We start from the raw sequence: 10,425 nt of genomic DNA on the forward strand, positions 1-10,425 counted from the left end.
AGTCTATTTTGTCAGAAATTAATATTGCTACTCCTGCTCTTTTCTGCTTGTTGTTTGCTTGATATATTTTTTTCCATCCTTTGAGTTTTAGTTTGTTTATGTCTCTAAGTCTAAGGTATGTCTCTTGTAGGCAGCATATAGACGGATCGTGTTTCTTTATCCAGTGTGAGACTCTCTGTCTCTCTATTGGTGCATTTAGTCTGTTTACATTCAGCGTAATTATAGATAAGTATGTGTTTAGTGCTGTCATTTTGATGTCTTTTTATGTGTGTTGTTGACAATTTCATTTTTCCACTTACTTTTTTGTGCTGAGACGTTTTTCTTTGTAAATTGTGTGTTCCTCATTTTCATAGTATTTGACTTTATGTTTGCTGAGTCGTTATGTTTTTCTTGGTTTTTATTTTGAGTTATGGAGTTGTTATACCTCTTTGTGGTTACCTTAATATTTACCCCTATTTTTCTAAGTAAAAACCTAACTTGTATTGTCCTATATCACCTTGTTTCCCTCTCCACATGGCAGTTCTATGCCACCTGTATTTAGTCCCTCTTTTTGATTATTGTGATCTTTTACATATTGACTTCAATGATTCCCTGTTTTGAGCATTTTTTTCTTTTTAAAATTAATCTTAATTTGTTTTTGTGATTTCCCTATTTGATTTGATATCAGGATGTTCTGTTCTGTGACCTTGTGTTGTGCTGGTATCTGAAATTATTGATTTTCTGACCAAACAATTTCCTTTAGTATTTATTGTGGCTTTGGTTTGTGTTCTGTAAGCTTGTGTTTCTCTAAGTTTGTGTTCTCTAAGCTTGTGTTTATCTGTAAATGTTTTAATTTCGCCTTCATATTTGAGAGAGAGTTTTGCTGGATATATGATCCTTGGCTGGCAGTTTTTCTCCTTCAGTGCTCTATATATGTCATCCCATTGCCTTCTTGACTACATGGTTTCTGCTGAGTAGTCTGAACTTTTTCTTATTTATTCTTCTTTGTAGGAGACCTTTCTTTCATCCCTGGCTGCTTTTAAAATTTTCTCTGTATCTTTGGTTTTGGCAAGTTTGATGATAATATGTCTTGGTGATTTTCTTTTTGGATCAATCTTAAATGGGGTTCGATGAGCATCTTGGATAGATATCCTTTCGTCTTTCATGATGTCAGGGAAGTTTTCTGCCAACAGACCTTCAACTATTCTCTATATTTTCTGTTATCCCTCCCTGTCCTGGGACTCCAATCACACGCAAGTTATTCTTCTTGATGGAGTCCCACATGATTCTTAGGGTTTCTTCATTTTTTTTTAATTCTTTTATCTGATTTTTTTCAGCTATATTGGTGTCAATTCCCTTGTCCTCTAGGTCCCCCACCCTGCATTCCAATTGCTCGAGTCTGCTCCTCTGACTTCCTATTGCGTCGTCTAATTCTGTAATTTTACTATTAATCTTTTGGACTTCTGAATGTTGTCTCTCTATGGATTCTTGCAGCTTATTAATTTTTCTACTATGTTCCTGAATAATCTTTTTGAGTTCTTCAACTGCTTTATCAGTGTGTTCCTTGGCTTTTTCTGTAGATTGCCTTATTTCATTTCTGAGATCATCCCTGATGTCTTGAAGCATTCTGTAAATTAGTTTTTTATATTCTGCATCTGGCAATTCCAGGATTGTAGCTTCATTTGGAAAAGATTTTGATTCTTTAGTTTGGGGAGTTGTAGAAGCAATCATGATCTGCTTCTTTATGTGGTTTGATATCGACTGCTGTCTCTGAGCCATCTCTAAGATATTTTGGTGATTTATTCTATATTTGCTCACTGAGTCTTATCTTGCTTTGTTTTCTTTCAATATACGTAGATAGGCTACTAGATTGCGCTGTCTTGATTGTTGTAGCCCTTGAATCACTTATGTCCTATTACCAGTTGGTTTGGGCTCTTACCAGATATATAAGCCTAAGAGTCCATTTACTATTCTTGAGTAGAATCTGATTTGGGTCATCAAGTGTGTGGTGCAGACTGTCACCTATCCACCTAGAGAAGCAGTGGTGATAGCTGTGTGTACCAGATTCTACTAGCAGCAGGGTTTCACGCTCCGGGGGGGGGGGGGGCAGGATGCTGACAGGCCTCCCCCAAGTGCCAGTGAGGTAGGTGTGTCTCTATTCCTAAAGCATTTTGGTGGGTGAGCTCTGCAGCTGTACCTTAGGCCCCCAATGCCTAACCTCTACAGATTGGTAGGTGTCATCCTCCTTAGACCCTGAAGGCAGGAGGCTAGGTGGTCTGGGGAGAGCTTCAGCCCTCAGTTCTCTGTTGTGGGTCAGTGAGGGCTCTGCTGAATACGCAGAGATATCAGACCTGGGAAACTTGTCTTTCCAGTAATCAGCAAAAACAATTACAGTCAGATCCCTATCAAAATTTCCTTTGCATTATAATAGCCACCTTGTTCCCTGTAGGGATGAAAGCCCAAGACTGTGGATCACATATGTTTGGCTGGAGCTGGTTCTGTGCTTTTAGTCCAATTAGGGAAGGATTTTTGGCCCCTGGGTTTTTTGTAGCTGCTTCTCCCAGGCCAGGAGAATGGGTTAGGAAAAGACCAAAAAAAACAAAAAACAAAAAACCCGCAGTGCACTTCACTCTCTGGCTCAGGAAATTCCATGTTAATGAAACCGTCTGGGAAGGGGAGGGGAGGGTTCAGATAAATAGGAGAGAGTAGCACCCTGGAATATAGACAAAGTTACTTATCTTGCTTGGGATGACTGTTTTATCTGAGATTCCCAAGGGGTGTGAAGCCTGTGTGTGCTGGCTGGGTAGAGATCGCCCCCGAGGGTCAGGCCCGTGTCTTGTGCTTGTGCTGTCTCAGAAGCTGTGGTCAGTTCCTCCACTCCCAGTCCAAAGCCCAGCTCCAAGGTTCCCCGGCTGGGACGCTGCACTCCAGGCTCCAAAACCAGTCACTGCCTCCCAGTGACTTCTCCTCCTGTCAGCCATGTCACTGCGCTGCCTGCATGCACTGCCTGGGCTTCCCCTGAGGTCACTTCTGGGTGCTAGGGCTGTGTCCCGTGTTTGCGCTGTCTCAGGATACCGTGCTCAGCTCCCCTGCACCCAGTCCAAAGCCCAGTGCCAAGGTTTTCTGACTGGGGCTCTGGCTCCAGGCTCTGAAAACAGTTGCTGCTTCCCTGTGGTTGTTCGTTCTCAGTCTCTGTCACTCAGGTCAACTCTTTAGATCTGTGTCTGATGGTCAGGGTTCGTATATTGTAATGCATGTGATTGATTCACTTGTTTTTTGGAGTCTTTGTTGCAAGAGGGATCTGAGGTAGCTTCTACCTAGTCAGCCATCTTGGCCCCGCCTCCTTCTCTTTTTAAAATAATTGGTATCCAGTAGCTTGATGGTGGGGGCATTGGTGGTTCAGTGGTAGAATTCTCACCTTCCATGCAGGAAACCCAGGTTCAATTCTCGGCCAAAGCACCTTACACGCAGCCACCACCTGTCTGTCCATGGAGACTCGTGTGGGAACGGGTTTCAGCAGCACTTCCAAACCAACAAGGACTAGGAAGAAAGGCTTGGCAATCTGCTTCTGAAAACCAGCCAATGAAAACCCTATGGATCACAACAGTCTGACCCGTTCACGCATGGGGTCATACGAGTCGGGACTGACTCCAAGGCAGCTAACAACGTGGTGGTACCCCAAGTCCCTGTGGGCCAAGCAGGAGTTGGTCATTTTTAAGCTAACTGAAAGCATGCTTGGCGCACGTATCCTATTTTTGCTTTTTCATTATGATCCAAATAATTTCTCAGTTCAGACAGGGGAAAATGTGTTCCTTCTCTCTCTCTCTTTTTTTTTTCTTTCCTTTCCATAGAAACAGTATACATTGTTATGACAACTATTGATGTTTTCAAATCTGCAAGCTAATTTATTTTAAAATCATTGCAGGACCTGCAGAGCCCAGCCACCAGTATGCCTGCGTGGTGGCTGCTCCTGGGCCTCGTAGCCCTCACTGGTGAGTGTTTCATTTTTTCCAAATGACCTTGGAGATGGAGAGGATAAGCACAGGGACCTAATGGTCCTTCTGGTGCTTGGAACGGCAGCAGAAGGTGATGTTTTCCTCCGAAGGGGTCCAGCAAGTCCTGGAGTTGGTGACAGCCACGACAAGTAACGTTTTCCCCATTGCCCCACAAAACGGGGAGGGGGGCACTCCTCCAGAATGTAAGGGCCTTAAAAAGTCTGCTTGAGGCTCAACTCTAAGAATACTCTAAGAATACAATGACAATTGCTCATTGTTCCGCCATAAAAACCCTTTCACCAAAAGTACTTTCTGCTGCCTTATTTATTGAAAGTATTTGTCCACCATATATTTCCACAGAAGATACAGAGATGGTTTATCATAATCAGACTAATGTAACCAAGACAGAGACCTAATATCGAAGGAATCGAGGAGCTGTGAGTAAGCAAACCATTGAGGCTGACATAGTGGCTGTGATCAAACTTTAGATTTGGATGTAAGCCTCCTTGAAGCTGGGACAGAAGGGAAACTATGTGTCTCGTGAGAAATAAAAAGAGGGAGTTTTGTTTCTCAAGAGAGGGAAAATTTTTCCTGGCTCTAAATTCTAAAAATTTCTTAGATAGGATCTTTTATTCATTCGTTTATTGCCCCATTTATACAACAAATACAGCGAAACCTGTGAGAGCCGGAACTCAGCGCGACTGCCTTGTTTTTCTGGGTCTCACAAGTTTTCCGCCTTTGACAGGGTCAGTCTTACCACTTTTCTATCACTTGTTTCAGTGGAAAATAAATTTGAGTTTTCCTTCTCTGACAGATTTCCACCTCACACAGGTTCTGGCTTCTCCAGGTTTTACTGTGTTTTAAAATTCCCATGAGGTACTAAGTAAGCATTGGGAATAGAAGGAATTTCATGGAGCATAGAACGTGGTTAGGGAACAGTGCCCGAGGTAGGCAATGAGTAACACAACCAACTACCACAGAAAGAATATTTATCACAAAAATAAATAACAAGATAAATAGGTACCCATTAAAAAATAGAAAAGAATGTGTTGGCTTGTTTAATTTTTAGTATGCTTATAAAAGACCAGGTATTTTCACTTCTACATTTCTCTCAGATTTCTCATCAAAAGTTTGTAAAGTAGAAGTATTTACTCCAAAATAATAGTCTTTTCAGATGTCAACTCGATGAATCGTTTGGTGAGAAAATGGAACTTTTCACCTTAAAATGTGTTTATGTAAGCATGCAGTCATTTTATGAGGAGATGGGCAGTAAGTTATTTTCCAAAGATTTGCAAAATCACGAAGATTTGTTATCATTTACTGAAGTCAAAAAATAAAATAAATAAAAAAGAGTAATCTACTGAAAAATTCTTAGGAGTTTATAGTGGTGAGATGATTTCCTGACATCATAGGTGCTTGTTACCTGCTCACATACTGTCTTCACTGTTGTAAGTACTAGGGAGGGCCCTTCTTGAACTTCAGTGGCCTTGTGGAATCCCACAGCATGTCCCACCACTTCCCCTCTTCTGGGACAACAGGAACTTCAGTGGTAGGTAGAGAGAGATGGACGGGGCAGAGAGAAAGGGAAGACGAGGAAACAGCGACCCCCACGTAGGTCCTGTGCCCCACCTGTGCCTCACCTGTGCCCCACCTGTGCCTCACCTGTGCCCCACCTGTGCCTCACCTGTGCCCCACCTGTGTAAGGAAACGCTCCCATGTCTCACCCCCTTGCAGCCTTTGGCACCCACCTAGACTGAACCCCAAAGAAGGTGGAGCCAGTCCCAGGTACCAGCTTACGAGCAGTGCCTTCACTCTGGGTTTGGGTGGTTATTCCAGAAAGGACCCGGCTTTATCCGTTTTTCACCAGAGCAAACGTAAGTCTCTCAGCAGACCAACAAGTTAAAAGTATTTGAGGGACACGTGTTTAGCGTTCACATAATACACAGGATGAGGACTAGCTCACAGGGAACCAGTACTGGCTGGCTGGATTCCGAGAAGCCCAGAAGGCCTCACAGAGCTCTGTGAAGGGTCATAACTGCTGCAGCTGTCACTCGCCTGCCCTGCGCGGGACAGGAAGTGAGAATTTCTTCCTCAGGATGTTGTAAATTTCAAAAAGATGTTTCAGTTGTAAAGTTCCTGTTATGGTTTTTGAATTATTAGTTTTTATTAATGCCACTTCATTCATGGACAGAGGGATGATCAGAACTCTTCTAGCTTAATGGCTTATGTTGACATTTTCTCAATTTGCAGACTTAACTGAAAGCAGCAATTGGGGATGCTATGGAAACATCCGGACCCTTGAAACCCCTGGGGTGTCTTGCAGTGTTGGAAGAGGACAAGGCCTTAACTACTGCGGTAGTTGTAATCTCCTGACCCACTCTTGCCGCCTCCTCCTCCTCAGTTCTCTTAGAAAGCCCACTTCTCTTGGCTGGAGTGGTTTCAATGGGATTTCCCCCCTTCCACATACCTCCTTGAACTTGCCCACTAGTCTTGATCCTCTCAGCATGTCTTAGTGGCTCCCACTGTCTCCCATGGCCCCAAGCTATGGACTGGTGGAAGGAGCACGGGGTGAGGGATCCAAGCCCTCGTTTGAGTGCTTGCTCTGCCTTCTGAATAAGTCTGAGCCTCTGCTGAAAGGGGGATACTAGTACTTAGTGTTTTTGCAAACGCCGATGGATATAATGCGGTCGAGAGTGGTTTTAAACCGCAGACCATGTTTAGAAGGTAAGTGGTTAGCCAGGCAAATTAGTATCATTTTCATTTTTTCCAGCGTTCTTGTTACTTTATGCAGCTTTGAGCTCACGAAGTACCCTAAGCGTGATTTCTGGGTAAGCAGATCTGTGGAGGGAAGCACTCCAAAGACCCATTGAAGGATTTGAGAGCCTTTTTCCCTCACGTCTTGGGCACACGGTTGCTGACGGACGGGCACATTTTGCGTGTAATCCTGCCCGGGGTGCGCAGGATGGGGCCAGTGGCGCCGTGCCCGTGGAATTGTCTTGGGGAGACCCAGGCGAGGGGCACAGCCCTGTGGAGCAGCCCCAAGGACTCCTGCCTCAGGGGACACTGCCTCAAGCTCCCGGAACAGCCATAACTTCCAGTCAGGGAATGGCCACTAGGGATTTTTTTTTAAAAAACGTTTTTCATGGGTACAACTTGCCGCTAAGGACTTGAGGTGGAAACTTGGGCTTCTCAGTCCTAGACCTCTACCCCTAGGTCCTTAGAGTGTACCTGCCCCCTTGGCTCCCGTGGCAGTAAGTCACAGCAAGCTGTATCAGACACGCAGGAGGAAAGACGTGTTTATTGAAAAGAAAAGAAAAAAAAAAACTTTTTTTTTTCCATTTGCTTTAGGAGTCCGTGCTTCTGAAAAGCTGGCTGAAATAGACATGCCACAGCTAGTGAAATACCAGCCCGCGGTGCGAGTTGCTGGCCGGAAGTACTGCGTCGACCCTGCGCTCATAGCGGCCATCTTGTCCAGGCAGGCTCGCAGAGGGAAAGTTCTGGTCGACGTGGGGAACGTGGACGATGGGGTCGGGGTGGTGCAGGTAACGGTTCTCCAGTTATCTTTGCCTGGCACAACTCCTACTTATTTATCTTTTGGTTGATGACATCCCTGGGGCACAATTCTGTGGCACAGAGTGCATGGTGCTCGCAGGAGCTGTGAGAAAAGCCCCTGGATGGTGCAAGTGGTTTGCCTTCACTACTCACCTAAAGCTTGGTGGTTTGAACCCACCCAGCAGCACTGCCAAAGGAAGGCCTGGCGATCTGCTTCCATGAACAGCACAGCCAGGAAAACCTTACGAAGCTCAGTTCTGCTCTGCAACTCATGGCATCACCATGAGTTGGAACTGACTTCATGGCAACAGGTTTTTTGCTTGTTTGTTTTTGGAGTTTTGAGAGCCACAATTCTGCCTTAAAGACAAGAGCACTAATAATTTTTTTTTTTTTTTTAGTTTATGGTGTTTTAGGTGAAACAGCACTAATAACCCTTAGTTCATTTTGAGCCACAGAGCCCTGGTGGTGCAGTGGTTAAGAGCTTGGCTGCTAACCAAAAGGTTGGCAGTTTGAATCCACCAGTTGCTCCTTGAAAACCCTATGGGATGGTTCTGTTCTGTCCTGTAGAGCAGCAATGAGTTGGAATTGGCTTGATGGCAATGGGTTTTCGGTTTTTAGCCATAGTCTAATGACTGAGTGTGACTATGCACATGAGGTGCTTGTGGCCCACCAAAGAGATTGGATAGCTTGCTAATGCAGATAAGCTGCGTGGACCCTTGTGGGGGTGGGACCATGCAAATAAGGTATATGGAACACTAAAGAGGGGATTGGTCAGTTTTGCCATCCTAGTAGTCTTAAAATGAGCAATCCTAGAGGCAGGAAGGGGGACCTGACTACCACCAAGAAGAGACAGAAGCAGAGTGCATCATTTGGATCCAGAATTCCTGCACAGAGAACCTTCTAGACCTTTTGGTTAGCAGCCAAGTGTGTTAACCATTTCCACCACCCAGAGACTCCAATCTGCAGGTCTCTTTCTTTGCCCAAACCCTGTAGCTTTACTCTTTGTCCCCAGGGAGACTGAAGGTGGCATGGTTCCTCCCAAGGAGGATGAGAAAAAGAGAAAGGACATGAAAATGTCACGTCACTCACCCACCTAGCTTCTCTTCCGCCTCCCTCCCTTCAGGACCTTGGTCTTCATGCTCCCACGTCTGGGATCAGCGAGTCCCAGGTTGCCCGGATGACTGAGGTCCTGATTGTTAAAATCAAAGAGATCCAGAGGAGGTTTCCAAGCTGGACCCCGGACCAGCATCTGAGAGGTACGTGCAGTGCTATCAGGCCAGTTGTGTCACAGCACAGGACTGATAAGGACAAATTAATACATTCCACCAGGTTCCATAAACCACAGTTGCCTCCCGATAGGCAATCAGGAAAGACTATGCAAGTTGACGGCTGAACACCCTAAAATAGCGAGGAGCCATTAGTCAGTGTTAACAATCACTGTTGTTTCAGGTGGACTCTGTTCCTACGATGGAGGTGTTGGCTATGTCAGAAGTAGCCAGGACCTGAGCTGCGACTTCTGCAATGATGTCCTTGCACGAGCGAAATACTACAAGAGACGTGGCTTCTAACGCTTCAGGTCAAATCCAAGACCATTACCATACAGGAGGCCTTGGCTGCTAAACAAATAAAACTAGCCAACGGGGGCTGTAACTGCAAACCTAAGTTTGACCTGAAGGTCCTCAAACTAATGTGAATCATAATAAAAGATGAATTATAACCTGAGTTTTGTGGTCTGGTGTGTGTGTGGTTGTGTGTGTGTGAAAGAGACTTAAGAGCTCCTTCCCTTTAAAGGTATCTCCATGGAGATTACCTGCAGTGTGGATTTCTGTAAAATGAATCCTGTAACTCATTGACTAGCCTCACCAGATTTAGCAAATACAAATCAAGGAAGCCCAGTCAAGTTTGAATTTCAGATAAACGATGAATAATTTTTTAGTATCCGTCCTATGCAATATGTGGGACATGTTGCATTGTTGTTAGGTGCAGTCAAGTCAGTTCTGACTCACAGCGACCCTGTGTACAACAGAAGGAAACACCACCCAGTCCTGCACCATCCTCACAATCCTCGCTATGTTTGAGCCCATTGGTGTAGCTACTGTGGCAATCCATCTCCCAAAACAGATTTGCTCATTCTTCTGGCAGTCCATGGTATATTCAATATTCTTCGCCAACACCATAATCAGAGGCATCAGTTCTTCTCTAGTGGAGGCCCAGAAGGTTAAGTTAGTTGCTCAAGGCCAACTGGCCAGTTAAGGGCAGAGCAGGGGTCCAAATTGAGGCCCCAGACTTAAGCACTACATAGGACTTCAGAGGAGCCTATGGCTGACATGATCTGGTATAGTGCAACTTGAAATCCCCCAAAGTATTTCCTCCATAGATAGGAAACACCTGCGTTAGCCACTCCTTTGCCTCGGCATCAAAGGCCCCTGTTCACAGGCCTCGTCTGGAGCTGTAGCCACTAGCTACCTGTGGCTGCTGAGCATCGCGAATGTTGCTAGTTTGAACTGAGATGTGCTGGAAGCCTAAAAGACACCCATTTTGAAGATTTGGTATGAAAAAGAAGACTGTAAAATATCTCAATTTTTGTATTGATTACAGATTGAAATCATCTTAGATACACTGGGTTAAATAAAATATTCTAAAAATTAATCTCACATTTTTCTTTTTACCTTTTTTTAATATGGCTAAGAAAAAAATTTAAATTACATCTGTGACTCAAATTTCTATTGGACAGCACTGATCTAGAAAGTCTCTGAACATGAAACAACAAACAGGTGTGTTTTCCACTAAGACCAGGAGTGGGTGTGTCGGAGTTCAGGGACTGGGCAGGGTCAGAATGAAGGTGGCCCTGAAGAAGGGTCTTTGTACAGCTGGGTGGTGAATGAGGACATCGATTCTG

The 10,425-nt window shown here is 44.6% G+C and overlaps 1 protein-coding gene across 2 annotated transcripts in view; it reads left to right on the top strand.

Annotated features, from left to right (window-relative positions):
- Positions 1-9,242, top strand: part of LYG1 (lysozyme g1) — a 55,132-nt gene extending 45,890 nt beyond the window's left edge. For both annotated transcript variants that reach the window (XM_049856571.1, XM_049856572.1), the window contains exons 2-6: positions 3,905-3,971; positions 6,225-6,329; positions 7,323-7,516; positions 8,650-8,782; positions 8,976-9,242. In XM_049856571.1, the coding sequence (XP_049712528.1) occupies positions 3,929-3,971; positions 6,225-6,329; positions 7,323-7,516; positions 8,650-8,782; positions 8,976-9,094 (594 nt within the window). In that variant the 5' untranslated portion in view covers positions 3,905-3,928 and the 3' untranslated portion in view covers positions 9,095-9,242. The remainder of the gene's footprint in view (positions 1-3,904; positions 3,972-6,224; positions 6,330-7,322; positions 7,517-8,649; positions 8,783-8,975) is intronic.
- Positions 9,243-10,425: the final 1,183 nt, after the last annotated feature.

This window comes from Elephas maximus, chromosome 17 (genome assembly GCF_024166365.1).
Source record: "Elephas maximus indicus isolate mEleMax1 chromosome 17, mEleMax1 primary haplotype, whole genome shotgun sequence".
Classification (NCBI taxonomy): domain Eukaryota; kingdom Metazoa; phylum Chordata; class Mammalia; order Proboscidea; family Elephantidae; genus Elephas; species Elephas maximus.